Source organism: Podarcis muralis, chromosome 2 (assembly GCF_964188315.1).
Source record: "Podarcis muralis chromosome 2, rPodMur119.hap1.1, whole genome shotgun sequence".
Taxonomy (NCBI): Eukaryota; Metazoa; Chordata; class Lepidosauria; order Squamata; family Lacertidae; genus Podarcis; species Podarcis muralis.
The window spans coordinates 43,835,667-43,862,296 of record NC_135656.1 but is presented as its reverse complement, the minus strand read 5'-3'; the positions used below and the strand labels follow the sequence as shown (position 1 = coordinate 43,862,296).

Here is a 26,630-nt window from a genome sequence, read left to right as displayed (position 1 = left end):
AATACTTAGGTGTCCAAAAGGAGCACATGAATCAGCACTTATTTCAAACCATTTAAACCACTGCAATTCTAGAACCAGTGCCGGATTTACGTATAAGCTAAATGAGCTGTAGCTTAGGGCCCCACTCTCTTGGGGGCCCCAAAAAAATTTAAAGGAAAAAACCTGGATGTATATTTCCAAAATATAAGATAAAAAACAAATAAAATAAAACCTACGTGCAGCAAGTGTTTTGTGTTGTGTAGGCTCCTTTGATGTATGTAATGGGCCCCGCCTGCTATATAAAGGGCCCTATTACCTTCAGTAGCTTAGGGTCTCATCAAACCTAAATCCGGCCCTGTCTAGAACCCATGGGTATGCCAACAGAAACAGTGCCTGTAGTGATCAAAGTGCCTAAAAAGACAAGTAAACCAGAACAGCAGTGGCATTGTCCAAGTAGGAGCACTGACTTCTTCAGATTTTTCTTAGAGATATACTCTCTAAACTAAAATGGCTTCTGAAAACCTTGCTTCCAAGTACTCTATGAATTACTGTTCCTAGGGAAATACAAAGAAGGAAGGAGAGAAAGCAATCTCAGAACAGCAATTCCATGTAATGGGAGCTTCACTTGAATTTTAGCTCTCAGGGGTTTGTGGCATTCTCATTTCTCTTTGTTAGAGCGCTTTTCATTGTAAAAAGTGACCTCTCTCTCTCATTCATATATATATATCCTCTCAACAACTTTGTGAAGTAGGCAAGGTTGTGAGTTAGTGGCTCAGCTTCATAGATGAGGCGGGATTTGAACCCGGGCTTCTCTTAGTCAAATTCAAAGCTGCCTTGAAACAGAGGCATCAGACAAAGAGAGGAAAAGTTTTCATGCTTTGTTCAAAGATGACAGAAGCCACCAAAGCGGGCAAATAATCGGATTTTATCAGCGCTACAATCCCCCTTCAATCAGTCTCAAAGAAATATAAACCACCGTAACAAGACACCTGTTGAAACTGCAGGAGTAAAGCACATCAGCTTACATACACTGAAGCATCAGAGAAGCTGCAAGGCATGGCGGAGCAAACCTGCAAATAGCCCAGCACTCTCTCCATGGACTTCTCTCTGCTGACTAGATGCTCTTCTCATATCCAAGAATGCACAACAAATGAGAGCCTCTGTGGGTGTTGTGAACACTCCACCACCAATAAACATCTTTGTTTCGGGAGGAAAAAGCTTTTGTTCCCATCAGAGGAATTGTGAGCAGGTTGGGAAGCAGCAGGGAACAAGCACTGCAAACTAGAAAAGTATGAGAGCACACAGCTTCGCAGGCAGGATGTACATGCTACACAAAAGACCCAGAAATTCATGCTCATGGGCCAGCCTTAAAGCTGTGGTGACCAAAAACATGACGGTGTCCAAAAATTATGTATCTCTATTAGCCTACACGTCTGCTAACAAGGGAGAACCAGCAGAAGTTAGTGGCAAAGATGAGCAACAGCCCAAACCTTCCATTTGGAATTCTAATGGTGAAGGTATATGCAACATTTGAAGAGCAGTGGTGGTGGGAAGTTTGAAAGCACCCCACAGCATGCAGGACAAATATACCATTTTTGATGATAAGTTAAAATATTTTTATTATTTTTTAAAAAAAAACATTCTGCAAATTTTCAGCACGGCAGAGTGTGAATTGGTAGGAAATTGCATTGAATAGTGGAAAGGCAGGGGTTATAAATGTGTAGAACCAACAAATAATAAACAAAGGAAATAAAAGCCACCTTCAGAAGGCACCTATTGGCTAGAATTCATGATATTACCAACACATTCCTTCCATCTCTACAATAATTGTTTTCAATATGAAATGTCTGCATTTTTTTATAAAAAAGAAGAAGAATGATTGTATATCACTACAAGCATATCTATGAGGCTTAGATTCTTTAAGATGCATAACTTGGCTGTAGCATGATTTAGAGAGACAGGACTGATGGCTAAATCAGCATTCAACTTGCATCTCAAAACTGGAATCCAAGCCAGAAGACCTTATGCCAAGCCTTCCCCTGTTCTAACTAGACTTCCCTCTCCTTGCTTGTCAGAGAACAGAATCTGAGAATTCAAACTCCCTTCTTGACTCTTGACACTGCCCAATGTCCGCTAGACAGAAGTGCCTCTACCAGACTGAAATTAAACAAGAACTGATAACAATTTAAAAACCAGCTACTTACCCTGTGAGAACCACCACAAAGTCCATCACATTCCAGCCGTTCCTTAGGTAGGAGCCTTTATGGAAAGCAAATCCTAAGGCAATAATTTTAATTCCAGCCTCAAAACAAAATATTCCAATGAAGTATGGTTCTGTGTCATCCTAAGGAGAGATTCACAAGGGAAAATTTTTATATGTTAAATTTTTATTCCACCCTTCCTCCAATTAGCTCAGGGAAACCAATATGGTCCTCTTCCCCATTTTATCATCACTACAATAATGTGAGGCAGGATTGGGTTCAAAGATAAAATGACAAGTTCTGAAGGAGTTACGTAGTGAGGAGGGAACTTTGGTCTCTTGGATCTTAATTTAAGGTATATATTCTAGGAACATTTTTCTCTTTCCCAACATATCTATTAATACCAATTATTATTAGAATACAAAAATCATTTGCTGCCTTTTATCAGGGTATCCAATATGAGCCAGGCTACTAAGACCTTATCAATGCATCTGAGGAAAATATGCATAGGATTAGGTATGACACAAACTTTAAATCCAAATTATGGAGGCTGCTAGTGAGCCACCACTCCCAATTTTCATTCAATCACATGCATGAACAATATTTTATGAAAACAAGTCCAGTGAAAGCTGTGTTTGGGTCAATCTGTTAGATTTGGACGGTGTGAGCAATACTGAGAAAGAGAACTCTCAACCCAGAGAAATATCTCCAGTTCCCATGTCAGCTGCTGCGGTAAACAGGAAAAGAAAGAAAATGTATGGGGGCACTATTCTAGGGGCAGAAGTAATGTTAAAGGGAGCATGAGCCTGCTACTGAAAACAGAAATTGAGTGTGGCGCTTCCATCTCTCCCTCTGTGCCCCCTGTGACCTGACCCTATAATGTATGTTTCCCCACTAGCATCAGTGGTGTAGCGTGGGTTGTCAGCACCCGGGGCAAGGCAAGTAATTTGCGCCCCCTAACCCATGGATTTGCGCCCCCTAACCCTAACCCCCAGGTGTTGCGGCCGGTGCGGCCGGCCCCCCCTGCACCCCCCACGCTACGCCACTGACTAGCATTCCACATAGAATTGCCAACCGGTTGTGGGGGAGGGGAGCGTCTGCTTGGTTTTCTTACTCTCTTGAATGATACCAGATAAGCAAGGGGCAAGGGCACCCCCCTGACAGTTTTTACATAAATAGCTGGATGTGTTAGGTAAATAGGCAGCACCCAACACCTGGACCCACTAGATGAGGCAGAAACTCCTCCTAGGCCCTGGCTCCACTTCTACATTCCAACCATGCACCAGAATTTCTGAGTTGGCGACCTTAGCTCGACATCACTTGGTAATGCTGGCAGGGAAACGCAAAACGTAACATTGTCAAGGCACAGGTTAAGTTTATTGTGCCTTACGGAAAGGGAGAAGGAACTTGACACAGGACTCTAATTTTTGACATTATTTTAATGCTCCGTTAACTCTGCCATAACAACGTTTAAAAGGGAGAGGCTGCTACTCACCAGTCGTTCTGACATTGGCGTCTTGTCTCCATCAGGCAGATGCTGCTCCAGAGCAAGAACAATGCAGTTTGCTATGATGGTTGCTAAAATCATGTATTCAAAAGGAGTGAGGAACAGTTAAGGAAAGTATTGCATAAGGTAGGATCTTCTAGGTTCAGTCAAAACAAAGAGCCCCACTCCTCAAGTAAATGCGGTCTACCCACCTTGGATCAGATACATATGAAGGATGTTTAGAATGTTCTTTAGCCTGCAATGTGCAGAAGAGAATGGCTTCGAAGTGGAATAAAATCTGTGTTCCAGTCAATGCCATTCTTTGTACTTTCTATGTTTCAAATGAAAACACAAATTTAAGCACTAAGGTCAAAAATATACTTCCTTGAGCCCCTGTCAGGGGGGAAAGTGGGATATAAACAAATAATAAGGTGGTTTGAAATCATTGGATACAACAAAGGACAAATATTGACTAGTCACCAGTGCAATTTTCCTGAGTGCAGCTACAAATCAACATCATCATTTGATTAATGCCAATAGAGATAATTTCTAGAGCACCTCAACTTCCTGGGTAGAGCACAGTGACAATTCTTCACCTTCACCAAAATACAATCAATGCTGTCCTTTCTGAAAATTCTGACATCTACTCCAAAATCCACCAAGGTTTTTCAGTGAATGCCAGTTGCAGGCCGTGCAGAGATTAACATTGCGTATTCACATTAACAGAACAGAGGCCAGAAACAGAGGCTAGAAAAAGAAAGCAGCCCTACAAGTCTGTTCCTTACTATGCCCTGTTTTATCATTTACTCATTACACACAAGCTTCTTCATATAATACTTTATCTTGCAGTAACCTTTTAAACTCCTCCTTTCTTTTGTGTTCAGAACATTAATTTATACCAATATTGAGAGTTGATAGGGATATATTGAATTCTGAATGATAAAAAGCACATTATCTGGAGTAATTTACTCCATGAGTCAAGCAACCATGTGTACAAGTGTAATGGTGTTACGTTTGGATCTAATTCACTTAAATAGGAACAGGAGTGCCTGGCTGTACAATTTCCTTGATGCTCCATCTCCTCGCTCTGTGTGTTTATGAGCATCTATTAAAGAAATGCATAGATATCTCAAAAGTAAGAGCTCCCAATTAAAAGCCATGAAGATAAGAGGGCTTCAGTGACTTGCAGTTGGCTATCCTCACAGTTACATGGAGTGTGAATTTTGCAGTTGTGAGTCTAGATTATTCATACTTGACTTGAACCCTCTTTAAACATCGTTTAGAGGAATATTAGGAGGGTCAGTGACGCTGTCACTGTTTCACAGAGGAGCCAAGCCATTGGCCCTGTGCCATTCAAGAGCTCTGCAGCAAGAGAGCTGGAAACAGGACTTCCAGACTCCTGCTTTTGCTGTGAGTAAAGAGCTCCTGTCTTAGCTTTTGCAGATACAGATCAGGATTTTCTTTAGAGCCAGCTGTGTGCAGATGTTTAATCTGTGCATTTTGAACTCAATAACAAACAAAATGGAATGAGAAGCATCCATTCATCCTTGGAGCCGCACCAATCCACAGCTCTATTGTGCATTGCCCACTGGGCATGCATCTCTAGTTCTCAGGGCTGGCCCAAGATATTTTTCTGACTGAGGTGAGGGACAAGATGCCCACCCTTTCAACAGGTCCCTTCAGCACTTGCAGAGAGACAGCATCCTTGACACCACACCTGAGGACAGCAGGATAACTTAGGAGAAACAGGGCAGGTTGCAGGACACATAGCTCTGTCCTCCAATGCCTTGTAGTTGTTCTCCAGCCCCCAACGTGGCTGCTTCACTCTACTTAATAGTAAGACAGACTTTATAGTCTTAGCCAGGACACACTGGTGAACACACAGCAAACATGTCTACCAAGTACACTGGCATCTTCATGCAGGGTTGGGAGAGCCCTGTTTGAAACCCTAGCATTGCTGAGTACTGAGTACTGAGCTAAACAGAATAATGGTTTGTCTTGGTATAAGGTGGATTCCTATGTTCCTATGTGAGTGGCTGGCCTGCAGCTGGAGCACTCCATGCCCTTTTCTTGTGGCCATTTTCATTTCTTCCCCATGCTTGTGGCAATATATTACCTGGAATTTGTTTTTGTTGTGTGCATGGGTTTCCCGGTTCATGTCCATGGTAGTGGAGATTTGCTGGATGGGAAGCAGGTACAATTATGCGGCCTATACCATCTCTCATCCTCCAACAATAGGCTCCTCATTGGCTTACCTGTGTGAAGTGGTTGATTCTTGCACCCACTGTTCCACCTGCTGAGGTGAGGCTCCGTGTGGGAGCTTCAGGGCAGGGAATCTATAGGAAATCTGGAAACACACCTGCCAGGAAGCACCTGCTCATCTTTCTCCATGGAGACCTGATGCTCAGGACCTGACACACAAGCCAAGTCATATAGGAGGTGTTGCATGAACCACTTGAGCCTTTGTGGAGGTGCAATGATGGGAAAGGTAGCTGCACTAAGTGCTAACTGATCACTACCAGCACTGCGCCAAAAGCATCTATTAGGGAAAGCAGGAGAGTCAATTGTTCCACTTGTGTTTCAGACCACAAGTGATTATTCTTCAGGAGCATGAGCAACTAAATCTCTGGTCATTATGGAATATAAACAGGAAGCACAATAAAAGCTCTTAATATAAATGCCTCACCCAAAGAAATCTTTCCCAAATCTGTAAACACACACACAGCTTATTGTTTGTAATCAGCAGCTACTGAAAAAAATGCTGACCTTGGGCACAAGAGCACAAAGGTGTGGTTCTATTTATGGGTCTTATTCAGTCTTTGACAGGGTAGGATCTTACTGACAGACTTAGAAATGCTTAAATGGATGGTCTCACACATTCTTAAACTGACTTTGGCCAACTTAACACTAAACAGTTTGGAATTTAACACAGTTCATTCCCTTCTAGGATTTAAAATACCAGATCTTGGAATTTCGGACAATCCTCTCTTAATTTTTTTTCAAAGGTGTTTTTGAAAGGTTTTCCAAGATGCTGATTAATCTGCATCAAGTGACCAAATTATCATGAATTCCAAAAGAAACGAAAGTTTGAATTATTGGAGGAAGTGGAGGAAAAACCAAAACTGTAAGACCAGCAGTAGTCATTAACAGTCGTCAACAGCTTTACCACCCCTATCAGCCAATCACCCATTCCCACCACCCTTCTGAGTAATACCCCTCCCCACTATATATAAGGGTCTGGTGACTTCTGTTTCAGTGTATCTGAAGAAGTGTGCATGCACACGAAAGCTCATCCCAATAACAAACTTAGTTGGTCTCTAAGGTGCTACTGGAAGGAATTTTTAAATTTTGTTTCAACTACGGCAGACCAACACGGCTACCTACCTGTAACTATATCTATTCTAGAAATTGGTGTTAGGCTCTAGGACTTCAGCCTGCCTGATCTAGGTGTAGCTTACACACACACACACACACACACACACACTGCTTGGAGAAGAGTGCCTCTGATTATAGGATCATCTAGACCATCCCTATTTTTTATGCAATTCAACCACATACTGGCAAATTCAGGCTGCCTAATTACAGTTGTTTTAAAAAGAAACAGGAAAATATAAAGGAATGTGTGGGCTATCCCTTGATGTGATACAACATCATCTAACCTCCCCAGAAACAAATCAGAAAGAATGTTTATTAAATAGCCAGTGCTGCCTAATCTCCCTGCAAATGAGCAAATCAGGATGAATTCTCAACAAACAGGTCATCCGGAAGCACCCTTTGTATAGAGATCCCAACTTTCAAGAGACACCAGAACCAGCTGCTACACATACAAGGCACAGCTTCCATAGCAAGGGGCTGGAATGCAAACAGATCTGCATGCATCTGAGCCCTTTCTTGAAGATATCCCCGTACTTGAGCCAGGAACTCAAACCTCTGCTGATGCTCCGGACAGAGGCTGCCTCCCTCCTCGTTCTCCACTCGGAGTTCAAGCCCCTGCTCTCTGCCCCCCCCCCCCATGCTCATTGCTTTGCTCCTGCAAACCAATGCGCCTCCCCCCTCCCCCGCTGGATCACTACGACTCGGCGCTGAAAGGGTCAAAAGGAAAAGAGCTCGCAGCAGCCAGCGAACGAGCTTGCTTTAAAAAGTGGAGCAGCGGAGGCAGGCGCTGAAACGTGCCGCTGGGACCGGCCCAGTTCTTGGGGTGGGTAGGTGGGCAGGAGGATCTGAGACTGCAGTGCGCGCCGCCTGCCTCGCAGCAGCACAGCACCGTCAGCTGCTGAGCCACGGAGCCCGCTGCAGGCCCTTCCTGCCCATTGATTGGCTTGCGCGGAAAGATGCCTGAATCAGCGGATCCGGTGGAGGAGAGAGATGCGGGGGGAGGAGGGAGAGTGAGCCGGGGACGCGAGGGGAAGGCGAGGCGAGAACACCAGCCAGCTCCTTGAGCGGAAAAAGAGGGCGAGGAGGAGGCCTCTCGAAAAAGGCAGCTCAGCTCCCCGAGCTCGCAGGCGCGCCAAGCCAGGCTCCGTGGTTTCTGAGTCCCGAGGGCGACTCCATGATCCAGAGCCAGGCTCAAAAAGGGGCGAGGGGTGTATAGCTTGGGTTCTTGCCCAAATACACAAGATGCAGTTTCCTTCCTATGGCCATCCAACGACCATATGTTCCAGGTCTGCATTTATAAGATCACCACCACCGCCCCCTCTTTTAAAATTAAGGAATAAATCCCACCCAGTTTTGTACTGATGTTGATGACACACTTGGCTATACAGTGGTACCTCGGGTTAAGTACTTAATTAGTTCCGGAGGTCCGTTCTTAACCTGAAACTGTTCTTAACCTGAAGCACCACTTTAGCTAATGGGGCCTCCTGCTGCCGCTGCGCCGCGGCTGCACGATTTCTGTTCTCATCCTGAAGCAAAGTTCTTAACCCGAAGTAATATTTCTGGGTTAGCGGAGTCTGTAACCTGAAACGTATGTAACCTGAAGCGTATGTAACCCGAGGTACTACTGTACACTGAAATAAAAGAGAGGGAGGAATCCATCCTTTCCTACATTTGGGCATGATCATTCAAGTGTGCTAGGTGGTAACTAATCTGCCCTGGATTTATGGAAAGCCAAGCGAGTGCAAACAACAACAACTACTACAGTGGTACTTCAGGTTACAGACGCTTCAGGTTACAGACTCTGCTGACCCAGAAGTAGTACCTCGGGTTAAGAACTTTGCTTCAGGATGAGAACAGAAATCGTGCAGTGGCAGCGGGAGGCCCCATTAGCTAAAGTGGTACCTCAGGTTAAGAACAGTTTCAGGTTAAGAACAGACCTCCAGAACGAATTAAGTTCTTAACCCGAGGTACCACTGTATATTGATACAGGTGCCTACTGAGAAGATCTATTTTTAAAAAAGCAACTATACCAAAAGGAATTATTGTGAAAATAAGAAATATTTAGGTGAGGGTGCCAAATTTTGTCCCTAGCTCAGGGTGCCATATTACCAAAATCCAACCCTGAACTAATTCACATATTATGCTCAACAATAAATTTCGCTTTTATGTCCCCACTCTTTTTTCTTCAGTTCCCTCTTGAAATTCCAGGCATCCTCCTCTGCTTCTCACACATATTTCTAGTTCTCAAATATGGTAAGTCTGGGGATGTTCACATTACTGCTTACTCTGCATCCAGTGCATGCCCAGTGCTCATTTTTGAAGCTACATTCATAAGATGTGAGCCACACTCCATCTCGACCCTGTAGTTTCTTGACAATATATTGCTGTCCCCCCCCCTAAACCTGCTTCAATCTGAATAGAGCAGTAGATGAGGAGTAAATGGAAGTGTGAACACAATCTAACAGCTGTTGCAAATGCACAAGTGATAGCATAAAAACAGAGGTTTTCAACCTTTTTGAGTCCAAGGTTCCCTTGACCAACTACATTCTTTCTGTGGCACCCCTGTGGGACTCAGGAGCCCAGATATGTCACCCCTTGCCAGCAGAGCTGGCAGCCCCTCACCCCTCCCTTGTGGAGGGTTCCCTCAGCCTCCTCTTCTCTCCCCTCTCCTTGGGAGTCCTCCAGGCATTGTCACAGCCACCCCTGGTCTCTGAGCCACCTCAGCTCCTGGCAAGCAGCACCCCCTGGCCAGCCCTAGAGGTACCATTTGCCTGGGTAGCTTGTAGCCAGGGCTGCTGCAACAAACAGCTGTGCAAGCCTTTGGGAGGCAGAGGAGAGATGGAAGGAAAGAGGGATGGAGGCCAGTGTTGCCCGCAGCACCCCTGACCATCATTCAAGGCACCCCAGGGTGCCAAGGCACACACTGGCATAAGGAATAAGTTCTAGGTTTGTGCGTTTTGCAGGGGCAAGGAAACCCAAAATGCCATGCACATCAGGTGGCAACATCCACAACCCCTCTCAGATATGAACAGCACTGTGCAAATGCAGCCTGAACTGCAGCTGGGGTGGGGGAAGATCTTGCTGCATTTCAAGCCACTAATGTGAACAGAAACTATGCCTGGGCTGTTCACTTCAGAGTCTCGGGGGGGGGGGGGGAGGCTCACACAACTGAATGTTTCACCACACAAAACTGTGTCTTCCACATGGAAAACTAGCAGGTCAGGACACTGACAAAAGCATCTTTTGTTTCTAAGTGTGTGATTTAGAAAGGGTTCTCCAAAAGTGAGAAGGCAATGGGCCATTGCCACTCTTCCCTTCCCCAGGATCTGATGCCAATAAATGATTACTTCCCGCTCCCTTGCCAAACTCGGTACAGAACTCCGGAGCCTTTTCCTTCAAGCTCTGAAACTCTGTGTATAAACAATCCTGCATTTTGCAAAAACAACCACCACCCTTAGCTTCCTCAGTCACTTCAACCAGCCATCTTTATACAATGATTATCATCCGAAACACCTACACATAAACACATGAAGTAAACTATCTGTACCTAACCTTTTGACACAAAGGGATTAATTTTATTTGAATTATGACAGAGAAATAACCAGGACGTCCATCTTGGAGGAACACCATGCCTCTAGGCCTGAATCCTTTACACATCATGTTTCTAGGTATATGTCTAATATGGAAATCTTTAATGCAGCAAACTTGTGCTTGCAAATATGAATATAACAGTGGCACACTTGCCACGGAGCCACAACTGCATGCTGTTGAGGCAAACCAGTTTTTGTCTTTTGTGTGTAAAAGTGCCCTAAGAGTAAAAAAAAGCCTCTGAATCAACCATCCAATCTATGGACACAGATAAACTAGCTTTGGTAGAGGACATTATCTAGAAACCATCAGCATAGGTAGTGCCGTCTCTGTGGCCTATTAAGTGACGCCGGCACAGGGTTTTACCATGCCATGGCAGACTTGCTTTTTAACAATTCTCCCCCCCCCCCCCACAAACATTTATGTTTCAACACTAAACTACTAAATTGGGTGTGCAAGAAACTGTAGAGCAGGCCTGCCCTAACTGGATTACAAGGCTGTTCATTAGAGCAGGGTGGGACCAATTCATAAAAAAACCTGCTTCTTTCTCTTTCTACTTGTGGAGGAAAAAAACCATTCCTGGCCAAGCAAGAAAAGAAAGGAAAGGAAGCAATAGCAGCAGCCTAGTCTCTGTTCCCACAGGCAGCAGAGTCGAGAAATGGCTGTGTAGCAAGGGCAGTTGCTTGGTGCCGAACCTATTTTCAGCACGCTGGCCAGCTCCTCACCAAGGCAGTCACCTCCGCTCAAACTGCGACCTTGCAAGAAAGAGTTTGCATGGTCTCTCTTAGCTTTGCATGGGAGCGTTTGTAGGCCAAACCACCAGGATGACACTTGACTCTGGGCTGGGAGCTACACCGCAGAAAAAGAGCCTCAGTTACAGCTAGAGAAAAAATGGCCGGGCAGAAGACAGATCCGAGGACCCATGTTGGTGAGCAGATATATAAGGACCCCTCCTCACAATGAAACCCCCCCCCACTATGGGTTAAAAGTCTGCAAATAGGCCCCTGTCTTGTTTGCATGTTGCAATTTGCAACAAACTATTGCAGCACACAAATGGCAAATATTTTGATTTAATTTAAAACCATTGGGAAGTTATTATTAATCATTTATATAGCTCTTTTAGCGAACAATGCTTTGGTCTTATCTGATTCATCTCCGCAACAACCCTGTGAAGCTGGCTACTGCTATTCTCATTTTACAAATGCTGGACGGAAGTAGTATGATAACATTTAAACACAAATCAAGCCATATTGATCTGTGATTTGAATCCATACCTCCCATGTACAAGTTTTTTAAAAAAATACAATTTACTAGGTCAGGCTGACTGCATCTCTGTGCTGATGGATGGAGTGCTAAGAGTATGAGCTGTCAACTATGAAGTTCTTAGCTCAAATCTCACTGCAGCCATAAATTCACAAAGGGGCTGCAGGCAAGAGGCTATTTTTCAATGCCCCCTCCAGCATACATAATAACATTGGCCTACCTTACTGAGTTGTTGTAAGGAGTACTAAAATACTGCATGTGAACTCTGAGCCCACTCAATGGATAAATAAATGTTAATTATATAATTACAGCAATTATATAAATTATATAATTACAGCAATCCAATGGCATTCAGTGGTGTGTGCACAACTAGGAAAGTCAAAGAGGGTAGAACCCTGGATACACTTTTAAAGAACAAGCTTAAGAATGCCAGCATGTCATTCTAATACACATGTGTACTATATGCGAAGGTACCATTACCCCATACTTCCCAGCTGGAACTGTAATGGAATTTCTGCAGCTGTGAATTCCCTAGATACATAGCAACAAATGCAAATGGCACCACTGAGCAAAGAACCTGCACGTTTCCGTTGTTACATTAGACAGAAGATCACACACTCTTTCTGTGAGGCTCTCACGCGATTGCAAAGCACAAGATCACAATATTAGAGCTAATTCACATATCCCTTTGTTCTAGATTTGAAATCAACTCATGGCTTTGCATATTCAGAAAAAGAAAGGGAAACCCTGCAAAATGCCGGAGAAATCCCACCCAGGAGTGTATCAATGTACTGTAGAATACACATGGTGATCTATATGTTAACACTTCACATCCCCGCCCCCAAGACTTCTGCTTCTGCAAATCGTCAGTGGCAAAGTACCATGTAAATTGGCCCACAGTTTGAGTCGCAACAGATTCCATGCATATACATCATCATTACCTAAGTTAAGTTCCCCTAAGACCAGTAAAACAAAACAAATTCCAAAAAAAGATGCTCAAGCAGCAGGAACAAAAGCTAATTCAACAACATTCAGTTCACTGGGAGGAAGAGATCGAAGTTAGCAGCAAGTTGTACTGTTGCAGATGCTGGCACAGAATAATTTTATTATCACCAGTCTGACAAGATACCTTAGAAATCTGCCCTTCCCATATAATGGGCAACACTTGTATATCATTCTTGGCATGCCAATATAGCTATTATTCAGACTGAAATTAGACTCTCTTCCTGTGTGTGCCCTGTAGCTCTGCAACCTGGCTATTTAACCCTTTGAGGCACTTAACATTATAGTCACTTTGCTGAGGCACCCCATTCCCCTTTCTCAAAGCCCCAATTATCCTTCATCCCTGGCAGAGTAGTGGGAACATTCACCCCGCCTGTAAGTTTTATCATTTAAAAAATAAACTCCAATATTTTATGTCTCCAGCAAGGAGAAGCTTTTCCTTTTGCAAACTGTATCGATTTAATCCTAGAGGCAACTGGCAGCGGTCCCAGGAGCTTAATCAATATAGCAAGACCCTACAGCATCTCGCTGCAAAACAGCTCCCTCTCCCTCTCTCCTTCTCCCCCCTCCCCTCGCTCTGAAATGCTGCTCAGTCTGAGCCCATGTCTTTAAAAGACTGTGGAGAAGAGGGTCACATTGTTACATGAGCAAATAGGCTCTGAATCCCAGTTGGCGCAAACCAAGTGGCACAAGGAAGATGCTGAAGGCGAATCTGACAAATTCATGGAGATGTGTCTATCAGTGGCTATTAGCCATGATGTCTAAAAAGAGCCTCCACATTCAGAGGCAGCAGATCTGCAAACACTACATGCTGTCGGGCAATGGGTGGGACACAATGCTTGTTTGGGCAGTGATGGAAACAGAATGCTGGATTACTTATGACATGGGCCTTTAGTTTGATCCAGCATGTCAACTCCTACACTATTATTATTTCTTTATTTTTAGACCACTCTTCATTAAAAACCACAGGGCAGTTTACAATACACATAACATTAAAACATGAAACACAACCTCAATGCATCAGTAAACTACAACCATATTAAAGGCAAAGCATGATTTGGTTCAAAAATCACAACGCAGCTGCATTTAGGGCACAGTCTAAGGTGCAGACCAACATATTCAGTTACAAAAAAATAAATAAGTTATAGACTGCTCCACATATAAAATATCAGGACGGTGTATAATGAAATTTGCAAAAAGCATAAAATACCACGAAAACAATGCATACCAGTATGTTCCAACGTGAAGAGACACATTTTTAACTGCTGATGGGAGCTCAGAATGAAAAGTGCCAAGAGGAGCTCAAGGGTCAGGGGGACTCCTGAGGTGTGGTGCCCTGTCCTGAGACATAGGTGGGACCATGAGCAGCGTCTCCTCTGCAGATCTCAAAGCCCAGGACAAAAGATGATACACTGAGAGGTGATCCTTCAAGCCACTGGAATTCAATCTTTCTCTTTTGTTAGGGCTTACACATCAACATCAAAACCTTGAACCGAGCCTGGAAGCACATAGACAGCCAGTTCAAAACTCAGGCACATCTCCTCCTCTGTGGGATTTGGATGAGTTTCAAAAAAATGGGGAACAAGAAGCCAGAAATGGGAATACATTAGTTATCACTGGCATGCTTGGGCCGCAGACTCCACGTAAAACATAAAATGAGGATTAAATCAGCTACCACTGAAATGGGCAGCAGGCTCCTAGGACGCAGCTTAATTCATACGCGTATATTTCTACCCCACTGAAATGAGGCTTTAAAGAAGCATTCTGTTGCAGCCAACATAATAGGTTCCAAAGTGGACTTGGTTGTGGAGTTTGTGTGCTACCCACAAAAGTTTATCTGGTTAGCAAAAGTGCTCACAGGACCCAAAACATTTTTGTCACCTGCTCTACACAAAAGTATGGGGAGTAGGAATACCAGTAGCTGTTGGAGAAGTAATTCAGAGGAAGCATCATTCAGTTCAGACTGCCTTTAAAACCCAAGGTTGCTGGAAGCTGGAAAAGAAACCACAGACAATGGGATATTCCATTACTGCGGTTTCATAATAGACTTCCTCTGTAGAATGTATTGTTATTACTGCTGGTAGACCAATGATTATTTGTCCCGCTCTGGAGCAATGTTGGGGTATAAGTCTGACTAAAGCCAAGTGAGTTTCAAAACATGGACCTTCACACTAACCACAAGCCTGTTTCCCATCTGAAGCCTCAACTAATAGTTCTTCGCTACTGTCTGCCCTCTTTCCCCCTCCCACCATTCACAGACGAAAGCAGAGAGCTCAAATGTGCAGTGCTAGCGCCACATCTTCCCTTTTCCTCTCTCTGCACAGATCCTGCTGAAATGGAAGTTTTAGGCCCCCTGACAGCAATTGGGCAGGGGTTCAGTTTCCTGCACAAGAACCGCTTTCAGGGAGGGACAGCAGCCAAGAATGTGGTGGTTCTGTGATCTGCACTAGAGGCTTCAGAAACAGGAGCACTTTTTAGGGGTTATCTGTTTCCATAAACCCTACACATGTGTATGTCAACCTTCCAAAAAGGGCAGAGCAGCCCTACTGACTTTTAGAAAAGAAAGAATCCACATCTTGATCACATGGAAGCCAGACAACCTGGCTATAGCACTGTCCATGCCAACCTTGCTTTTCAAGCAATGGGGCTTAGCACCATCTTATCCAGACCAGACCACACACCCTCTATTTAGTCATTTCCACCCCATCATTTGAGGGCAAGCCCTCAGAAGATGGCTTGCAATAAAAATACTAAAAGCAATGCAACATTAGAATAAATAACATGCAGTAAAAACAGCATCAGATAAAATTATATACAGGGCCCAGCTATAAAATCAATAAAAGCTCAAGTACCAACACAGCCTAGGAGTTTCACCATACCACATGCCTCTGATTTTCCCCAAAACAAAAACAAACCCCCAGGGCTGCTGCTTTCCCCATCTATTCAGTCCACACTCCCTCCCTTTACTTCTCAACATCAGAGGCAGATCTCAGCAGTCCTTACTTGAGGCAGAAAATGGCTTAGTTGCTTATGAGGCTACCCTTACAAAATGGAAAACACCAGTTCTGCAAAGTGACTAGGCTTTGCCATAGGCTTTTAGGCAGATACTGAGTAAAAAGAAAGCAGCACTTCTGGTTTCCTCCACCCATCATAACCTTCCACAGCAATGGAAGCCCTACTCACTCTGAAGCTAGGAAGTTTGGCAGTGGGAAAGATGGGGCAAGTGGGTATGGGTAAAGCAATTGGGAAACAAATTGCTCAACCCCTGCAACCCAGCACATGCTCCGTCTCTTAGCATGCGGTGGCTCCCAAAGCTCAGGTGGTGAGCAGGTCACTTGAGATCGAGATGCTGGCAGTAATGCCCACAACTTAACAGTAATGCCTCTAAAACCCTTTTCCTAATCCCTATATGTGAGGCGTGGCTCTACTGTGGCACAGCATACCTTCCCTGGGACTCTTTATCACAAGCCTGTTCACAACTGGGACATTTTTGCACACACATACGAAGAGAACCACCCAAAAAATAATTTCTTGCTTCACTCTGATCCTGCAGTTTTGAGCCTTTCTGGCCAAGCAAAACCAGAGGGGCAGCCAGCTCTCCACACACATTATTCAGCACATGAGCAAGCAGGATTGGGAACATGGCAGACAGGCTGTTCCAGCCAAGGCATTACTGCAATTGCATGGCTCCAGGCAGAAGGCTGGCTCAGCAATGATTACAGCAGCGCAGCTCCAAACAGCAGAGCACTTGTCAGAAGAAAGCGGAATGATACTCTCCGAGCCCCCTGGAGTCCCTGCTTCCCAGATTAAGCATGGGGTGCTCTAAACAACCACCTTCTCTAGCTGCCCCTCTCAGGATAAGAAAGGACAGCAGCTACTTTCTTATGCCACATTGCTGTTAAAATCCAGCATATCCTTAAGGGATGCTGAAGAACGATTTTTGGTCGCAAGTGGTGCCACCTGTGACCATTTTGAATGTTGAGTTGAAAGTGGAAGAGAAACATTTAAAAGGCTTGTCCCATGTTAAGTTTTACGTTAAAAGCTCAGATGCAGGAAATGCAAAAGTCAAGTTAAACTACACTTTTGAAAACAACCAAGGCACCCTGAGTGCAAGAGAAAACACTAGGGTCAGGGCATCAGTTCTTGCGTCCAGAGGGAAGAAAGCTTCACGTTGCATTGTGCTATTCTGGGACTGTAAAGCTTGGGTTTTTCATCCCAACACCCTTAGCCATTACCTGCTATCATCTTGCATGTCATCTTTGAAACCCGCAAGCAGGTCTGATCCCATTTCATGTGCAACAAAGAGAGATATGCAGAGCAGTAATATAGGTTGTCCTTTCTCGAGAAATGTGAAAGATTCTCAACAGAAAATAGCCCTGAACATGACTGAACCACAGGTTGCGCTGGGTCCCAAGAGGCACAGAAGGAACCCAGGGTAGAGGACATTTCTCTTTCTCTCTTTTCTCTCTCGCTCTGTTTGTCTCTCTCTATCCAGGAAATACTTTGAGAGGATTGACACTACATCTCACAGCCTGTAGAGGACATGGGCCCATGAGGACAGAGAGGTAACAGCTGGCTCATGTAGTAAAATGGCTCATTTCCCCAGAGGAGGAGATGGGAATGGAAAAGAAGACAAATGTGGGGGAATAGAAGAAGAGGAGGAGGAGAAAAAAGGGAAATAAGAACTGAGCTACGAAGAGAAAGATGGGTGAAAGATGGCAGAGGAAACCACAAAGAGAAGGGAAGCTTAGCTGAGGAAGCAGCTCCTGCTGTTCACGCGTGCCACCTACAAGTCTCTCCTCCTCTCATTAATTTCACCATCACATGAGCTGCAGCCTAGATTCCTCCATGATGAAATATTCAGCTCAGAGGAGTCCAACTGAGATCAAAGCTCCTCGTTTACAGCATGACCCTGGGGAGAGCTACACAGTCACTGCCGCTGGGATTAACCAGAGGCCATGCACTGCTGCAGTGTTGTGACAAGAAACCCACTGTGCTCTGCCACTAAAAGATTGGGGGTGGGGGAAGAGAAGCATTAGGCCTCGTTTTCCTCAGTCTCACTGTTCACAAGGACCAGGGTTGTGATAAGGGGGATGGAAGCAGAGCTCTGGTAAGATGTCAAAAGGCACTATTCAGGTAGGGACAGAAAGAGCTAAGGCCAACTCATGGAGGAAGAAGGGTTGTTGAGTCCAGGAGGCTGAAGAAGAATGTGGATAGGTACAAGAAGCTCAGAAGTAAAAGACAAGAAATAAAAACAGACTGGCACAGATGTTATACCCAGATAAGCTTCTAAGTTTCCCCACAACCAATCTGGTAGCTGAGCAACCTGTGACCCAGTGGTCTCTTAAATATTCTTACATAACCCTTAAGCCTAGGTGTACAGAAGCCTCTTTCATCGAAGAACAGAAACCTGGTTTAAACCACTGTGGACAACAGGGTTCATGTATACAGAAGGATAACCTTTTGAGGTAGGCCACCTAGTTCCAATTCCTTTGAGTTAGCTGGGTACAACCTCCTCCAGTGCACACAGAAACATAAATCCCTGGGGATCTTGAAGTCAAAGCCCATGAACCTCACATCCTGTACTACTAGTACCATTTGCAGGCAGAGCAATCTGCTGGCCTAAACTTTTGAAGCACCACTACTGCAGATGGCCAGAGGCTGTGCTGTAGCATTAGGAACCAGCAGCACCAGGTGACTTGAGCAGCCATGGGTAGTCCCATCTGAGTTTATATGACTGCTGCCTCCAGCCTGACTTAACAATATGAACAACTTGTTGATCAGCACACAACTGCAATGCTGCAGACTGCCCTACTTAAGCCTTCATCTTGGTCAGCTATCACTGACCAGGAGAATTCTGTTTCATAACTGTATGTTAAACTGGTTGGTGCTGCAAATTGTAACAACAGAACAGTTGCCCATCCACCAAGAGCTAGTGGAGGGGCAGGGGTAACATGATTTTTAAAAAATCCCCAAGATCTCTTCTAGGTTTCTCCTCTTAATAGGAAGTTTCCATTTCCTCTATAGGTCTTAGAAATGACCAACTAATTACTACATTTTCCATGTTTCAAATTACTTGCTTTTAATGCCCTATTAATGCCATCTTGATTCTACTCTACATTTTTAATAGAGCTTTTAAAGGGGGGGTGTCCTTTATTGTACAATTGTGTAAAATGTACCTGATGCCCCTTATTCTAAAATTCACATGGAACAGAACTATTTTTCTAGCAAATCCCTTAATATTTGCCCAATAACTCTTGAAAAAGAGGTGTATCCCAGTTTCTGAAAATTGGGGGGGACACCCCATCCCTTCTTGACTACTGAAAACTGAGTCAAAATTAATTTATATTATGTAAGGTAATGATTAAAAAAATCCATTTGAATCTGCAGAAATATTGGGGTGGCATTGATCTGATTTCCCAAGTGTTAATTAATTAACTATTCCTTTTTCTCCTAAGCAGCTGGCATGTGGCGCCAGGGGATCAGATGCCACTTCCTGCATTCATGTTTTCCTAATCAATGACCAGCTCCCCACCCCCAATCCAGCCACCAAATCTTCTCCATTTAGGAAAAACAGCCAATGCAGAAACATTTAGGCTTATGTGTGTGCACATGCTGCTATCTATTTTTCATCCCTGGCGACATTCAATGGAATGTTTGTTGCAAGATCCTTTCCTAGTTAGAATAGGGCAAAAACAAATTCTCTGCACTGAATGACAGGGTGGCCAGCTTGTTATGGGTGATAAATTGAATGCTATGCAAGGCTGTTACATCCCATAGCTTCTGAGGAATATTTTCTGCCGTCTCCTTCTGAACTTCCTTTGGCTCTGTGTAAGGAGGCCAGTTTTAAAGCTCTCCATCACCCTGGCCCAGACCATATTTCTTCCTTCTTGCCACTTCATCCTCCTTTTGCTCTCTCTGCTCTGTGCAACAAGCTCATCTGCTTTAGTTCTCTTTGTGTTCTTTTTTCACAGCCATCTTTTTATGCCACTACAGCACTGCTTCCTAAGCTTGGCACAGATGCTTCACTGCTATTCATCAAGCAAATCGCCTCTCCAGCAGGCAAAACAAATCTTTTCTCAAAACCTCTATCTTCCTGGCCTACCAAAAGCCAAAGAGTTCCATGGAATTGCCTGCCTCCCAGTAGCCCACACCTTCCCCCACACAGCCCAGCTGCCTTTCTTTCCTCGCCTAGGTACCAAGACCACTCAGCAGGGAGCAGGTCTCATCTGCAGCGCTCAGAGAATGCACATAATACTTGGAACCATCAGGACACAAAGATTCCCTAGAGATCATCTGGCTCACACAGTCCAGGTAACGTAACATGATTATTTATTCCTAAACAGTATTTTAAAATCCAAAACAAACCCAGCCGACTGTGGTTTATAAAAGCCTGCAAAGTTGGATAAGCAACTGTTACTAATGGATGCTGAAAATCAACAGCAAAAACCAGGACGAACGATCAGATTCTGGTTGCCTTTATTTTTTACAAATGAATTTCAGTGGTGAGTTTGTCATATTCCTGTCTTTCTGAGGTTACTGTAGCAGGATGGGAGCCACTCCATTGTGTTCTCCTTTTATAAGCTAATTTGGTAACAGTGAAAGCATGGCCACAGGGAAGAAGCCCATAAGCACAGAAAAGCAACACTGGTGTGGGAAGGACTCATGTTTAATCTAGATCAGTGATGGCCAAACTTGGCCCTCCAGCTGTTCCAGGACTACAACTCCCATCATCCCTAGCTAACAGGACCAGTCATCAGGGATGATGGGAATTGTAGTCCCCAAACAGCTGGAGGGCCAAGTTTGGCCATCACTGATCTAGATCTTCCAACGTGACTAGAATAGCACAGCAGGGACACCACTGAAATGACTGGCTCCCATGCAGCAAAGGCAAGGTCAAAGAAAAGACCCCTGTGAGGAGCAAATCTCAGGAAACCTGGATTCCAAGCCACCACATTCCCCACTCTCTACTCCTAGATCTTGCTCTCATCCCAGAGCTGGCCAGCACTGACTTCAAGAATCCCAATTCTCATTTGCTCTAGCGCATGCCTCCAGTTTCAAAACCAGATTTAAAAGGATCCTCTCTTAGCTTACTTTTTCTAGCCAGGCCTTCTCATCTACAAAATCTGACAAGAACATAAACTGCATGTTCTGGTTCCATCTTAAAAGCTAAACGCTTCATTCTGTTCTTGCAACAGAGCTATTAGTTCCCCAGTCCCCTTTCCCCTTTTATCTACTTCCACCTCTCTTCTTACAAGGGGTTGGTCTAGATCAGTGTTTCCCAACCTTGGGCCTCCAGCTGTTTTTGAACTACAATTCCCATCATCCCTGACCACTGGTCTTGCTAGCTAGGGATGATGGGAGTTGTAGTCCAAAAACAGCTGGAGGCCCAAGGTTGGGAAACACTGGTCTAGATGACATAGGCTTATTATGACATTAGCCACTGCGGGGGGGGGGGGCACTTCCAAACGATTCTCCCCCTCTGAAAAGCAGAACCCTCCCTGAGCCTACCAGTTAAGGGCTTGTTCTGGGAAAAGCAGTGGAAATAATAGGGGAAATAATCATGGCCTTCCTAGATAAAATAGACAGCTTGCTGCAGGAACTGGATTGTACAGCAGTTCCAGCAGTCATTGTGCTTACAAACACTGGGCTTGTGTCCCAAGGCCCCATGACCCGCAGTTCCCTAGTGGCTAATAAACACACAGACACACGTATTTAGGTTTATGGGTTCAAATAGGTCACAACTTTATTGGTTACAGATGTGAGCGGTTTTGCTTAGGAATTGGGTGAAGCCGACCCATCTGCAGGGAATGTCTGCAGGGAGTCCATCTAAGGGTAAACCCATAGGGGGAGCCCTATGACTTACATCAAATAGGGGCACCTCGAGGGGTCCCCGTTGGGGTCATGGCATGGCCCTAGCCCACGTCCGGGAATTGGACAGGATCCACACCCCTAGATCCCTTTAAAAGGATACCCTTAATGAGGAGGGGCAGGCGGGGGCCTTACCCAATGCCTCACCTCACAAAGTTGTGACGATTGCAACAAGGTAGGCGAAAACCAAATGGCTGGTGCCAATCTGCCAAGCGGAAAAAATTCCTACTCGGCCCCAACCATCTGGCAGCTGACATTTGTCCATAGCAAGGTCGTGTCAGAGCAAAGCATGAAAAGAGGGCGGGTGGGTTGGGAGATCTGGCAAAAAGGCGAGAAAGAAGGGGGCCCCCCCAGCCATGCCGTGGTTAAATTTCCCGTGGCTATGCCCCCTACCAGGAGGGCCACACTGGGCATGGCTCTGCCCAGCACTGATGACACGGCTGAGACGGCATGAGGGGGATGTCAACTCCCTGCCCCCACACCGGATCACTGAAGGGGCCCAGATGGCTGGCCACAACACCGCCCACCGAAAAGGTTGAGTGGACTTGTCTGAAGGAACTGTTTGTTTGTTTTCTCTAGCAAACATACAAACACACACATATTGTGTGCAGGTGAATGCTAAGATCTGTGGCAGGAGACGGACAGCAACCAGAGGATTACATGAGATGGAGCCAGCTTGTTACTTGCAAGAACTGAAGAGGGGAGGACGAAGAAAGTGGCAACTGCTCATCAGAGAAGCAGCAGGGTCAGGGAGTGCTGGCTCTCATTTACAGTGGAAAAATCCTTCCCTTACCTACACACAAAATATGAGATGTAAATCTAGGGATTCCTCATTATTTGTTAATGTCCCCAGGTAAAAAGGCCCAAGGCACAATGTTAGCTGATTTAGAAGAAATTACTGTGACTGGTTCTCGTTATTTCCTGTCCATCCTGCAGCCACTTTTGGCACGCACCAGTTATTGGCAAAGCAGCAGCTTCACAGACCTCACTTCAGGGAACCCTGGGCCTGGGATCCACCTCATTGCACCTATGCCCAGGAATGACTCATGCATTGTTAACAATATTGTCTCTTCCCAGCACCTGCATTTGTCATTAGTTTTGAGGGGACACTGGGCAAACTGTCGTAGATGATGTGGTGACTCTCAAAAGAGCTTTTATTGATGGAATATTGAAGCACCCACATGGAGGAAAAAACTAGACTTCAGCCATACAGTGAAGAGAGCAAAAAGAAAGAACTAGCTGACTCCCACAATTTCACAAATGACACAAACCCACAGGGCATGAGTAGTCAGTATCCTAATACACAGCCTTCTTATTTGTATCTCAGGCTTAAAGTGGGAAGTGCAAAAGCAGAAGTCTAGCTACTGAGTTCATTTAATCTTAATAATGTACATAACTGTTCTTTTTACTCCTTACAGAACTTAAAAGAAACACACACACCCCTCAAAAAACTACCTGTCCTCCAACCAGAAAAGAGATACCAAAGGGATGTTGTTTTGAATGGTTTGCTCACATGGGATTCAACAAAACCCTAACAGGAGAGAGTCTGTGGGCACAAGCGGAATTTTTACTAAGGGACCAGCTACATGGGGATCAAAATGGGTGACGGATAGAATTGCTCATTCAGTGTCTTCTTGCCCACAAGACAGCACAAACGAGAACCGCTTAAGTAGTGACACTATAGTGACACTATTCCATCCTATGCATCTCTATATTGTTGGAATGGATAATATGCCTATGTCTGAAGACCTATCATCTTACAACAAAATGTATGAAGAACTTGCTGTTCGACAGTGGTGGCCCGCTGGAATGTGGAGGCTATTGACTGTCTGGCTCCAAAGCGCACTGTCCAATTGCATGGAACCCAGGCAGCCCCGTGGTTTCCCCCGGAGCTGAGGGTGATGAAACAATCGTTGAGACGGCTAGAGTGCCAGTGGCAGACCTGGAAACCACAACTAATCCAGAATACGGCAGCTAGACTGGTGACTGGGAGTGGCGACCGGGACCATATAACATCCGTCCTGAGAGATCTGCATTGGCTCCCAGTACGTTTCTGAGCACAATTCAAAGTGTTGGTGCTGACCTTTAAAGCCCTAAACAGCCTCCGTCCTGTATACCTGAAGGAGCGTCTCCAACCCCATTGTTCAGCCCGGACACTGAGATCCAGCACCGAGGGCCTTCTGGCGGTTCCCTCAATGCGAGAAGTGAGGTTACAGGGAACCAGACAGAGGGCCTTCTTGGTAGTGGCGCCCGCCCTGTGGAGCGCCCTCCCACCAGATGACAAGGAAATAAGCAGCTATCCTATTTTAAAAATACATCTGAAGGCAGCCCTGTTTAGGGATGTTTTTAATATTTAATGCTGTATTGTTTTTAACACTCGATTGGGAGCCGCCCAGAGTGGCTGGGGAAACTCAGCCAGATGGGCGGGGTATAAATAATAAATTATTATTATATTATTATTATAACAGTCTCCCTCTGGAGGTTGTGGACTCTCCTTCATTGGAGGTTTTTAAGCAGAGGTTGGATGGCCATCTGTCGTGGATGCTTTAATCGATATTTCTGCATTGCAAGGGGTTGGACTAGATAACCCTATGGGTCCCTTCCAACTCTACACTGCTTTGATTCTAAGATTCTAGAACTTTTACATCTCCCCTACCCAGAATATGCTTCAGCTGCCTAATGAGTCAGGAGTGCAGAGGAACAGGAAGTGGATACAAGTGCACTTCCTTTTCTCTCCACAACAGTGTTCTCTCTGAGGCTCCTCTAAGAATCACAGACTGCACAAGGATAGAGAAGAACTGTGTAAGAGCACCACATCAATTCTACAAAGCCAACCCTGCATTTTGTGGTACAACTTGCAATGCCCATTTTGAGTGGGGGGGGGGGGACACAAAGCATGCAGAAAACGTATGAGCCTGGGCCACATGCTACATAAAACCATAATTTCAAACAAACTATGGTTTAATGTAAGCGAGCTCAAAAGTTCTCACAGTGCTCCTCACTCCTCCTGCTGGTGCTGCTGCGCCCCAGAAAAAGCAAGCTACTTCATCTGATCCCAGGCTTTTGGTTAGTTTATCTCCAAATAATGACTGGCAACCAAAGTTTATTCTTGGCTTACCACTTGTGGATTATCTGGGGGGAAGAAAACCACTTGCGCAAGTTTGGACAACATAACAAACCAGACTCTGGTTTGTTTCATCCACTGTGTGGCAGCAGGTATAGCAAGGGAGGCACACTGCAAGAACTGTTGACCCTTGCGCATCAGCATGCAACGCATTCATATTAAACCACAGTTTGTTTAAAAGTATGGTTCAATGTGATCAGTGAAGTGGACCAGTAAAAATCCATTAATTATCCCAGCCTCTTCCTGGATAAAGCTACTCTCCAAGGAAAGGCTGATGAAGGAAAAGAAGAATGCCCACAACAACCAAATCAGATGGAAAAGATATTTCTGTCATTTTGCTCCAACCTGCTGGGATAGCAAAAGCAGGGCCCACACATCCAGGCTGTAATATTAGACTCCAGGTGATGCTTACCCCTGTGACCTTCCCCTGATAAATACACTCAGATTGACTTGCAGCTTCAAACACAGGTAATTCTATGCCTTATTGGCCTTAGCAAACAAGGAGAAGGAGAAGAAGAAGCTTCTCCATCGAGCTATCCCAAACCTCCCAGTGCCATTGGGCACACATGACCTTTGCAATGGTATTAGTTGGAAGCGATTTTCTATCCTGCCTCTTATTTTTGATACTTATGTGCAGAGGATCCAAGTCAGGCTCCAGGTGTTTAACTATCTGCACAGAGCCAAATCTTGAACAATATCAGCACATGCTTAAACTTACTTACGCAAGGGATGAGCCTCCAGGATTGAACAATCCACACAGTCATCTAATGCAACCCACAGTATAGTGTTAGTAGCATCTACCTATTAGTTCTCTCCTCCTCCGCCTCCTCCTCTCCTGATCAATGCATGCAATGTAAAGTTGTATGCTACCAGAAGAGAGCAAGTGATGTTCAGAAAGGGCACCTGCAGAGGAAACTGCTCCAAGTGATTCAAGGAAATGTGTCAATATATAAGCACCAATGAAAAGTGGTAACTTGAAATTTGATCGAATTCCTGAAGCCACAAGCCTCTTTAAAAACTTCCCTACACCACGTTCTATATCCACTCTCAGAAGTGGCATGCATCTGTATGCCTCTGTACACCAATTGTTGGGCCTCACAAGAAGGGAGAGTGCTATGGCCTGCTTGCAGACTTCTCAGAGGCATCTGGTAAGCTGCTGTTAGAATAGGATGCTAAACTAGGTGGACCTTTGGTCTCATCCAGTCAGGCTCTTAGGATTTTATTCTGAAGTATACAAAAGCACCCCCAGTGACAGAAATACTACTGAGAAAGGGTGGAGGGAAGTACAATTGTGGCAGAAATGTTTTAAAGGACTGAACCTTATATTTTGATAGCTCAGTGGGATGGCAGGAGATCCAGAAAGCACCACACCTTAGCTGAACACACTTGCAAAAGTCACCACAGATTGACTTGAGACTGATGAGATAAATAGTAAAGCAAAATTGGGGGGAGCCCCCCACAAAAGTCAATTGAGTACTGGGTATGCTTAGTGGGCCTGGTTTGCTGACTGAATGGAGGAGGGGAGGAATGGAATGCAATGGAATGGAATGACTGGAATCCTATCCATTCTGTTGCAGGTCTCACTTAGGATGACTACACTTTATATAGATGTTCTCATACACTGGATGCGATTCAGACATCTTCCCCAAAGCAGGTGCTTCTGCTTTATGAGCAACACAATTTCCCAGCCTTTGAATCACAATGGGCAGGATCCAACAAACGAGTCCCATCAACAGAAGTC

At 44.8% G+C, this 26,630-nt stretch overlaps 1 protein-coding gene across 15 annotated transcripts in view; it reads right to left on the bottom strand.

Annotated features, from left to right (window-relative positions):
• CACNA1A (calcium voltage-gated channel subunit alpha1 A) overlaps positions 1-26,630 on the bottom strand; it is a 261,713-nt gene that overhangs the window by 162,204 nt on the left and 72,879 nt on the right. For 7 of the 15 annotated variants that reach the window (XM_077924392.1, XM_077924388.1, XM_077924395.1 and 4 more), the window contains exons 1-2: positions 3,676-3,801; positions 2,184-2,323 (exon numbers count right to left, since the gene is read on the bottom strand). In XM_077924392.1, coding sequence (XP_077780518.1) covers positions 2,184-2,323; positions 3,676-3,768 — 233 coding nt within the window. In that variant the 5' untranslated portion in view covers positions 3,769-3,801. Of the gene's footprint in view, positions 1-2,183; positions 2,324-3,675; positions 3,802-26,630 lie in introns of those variants that run through there. The other 8 variants (XM_077924394.1, XM_077924390.1, XM_077924393.1 and 5 more) reach the window with 2 other exon arrangements.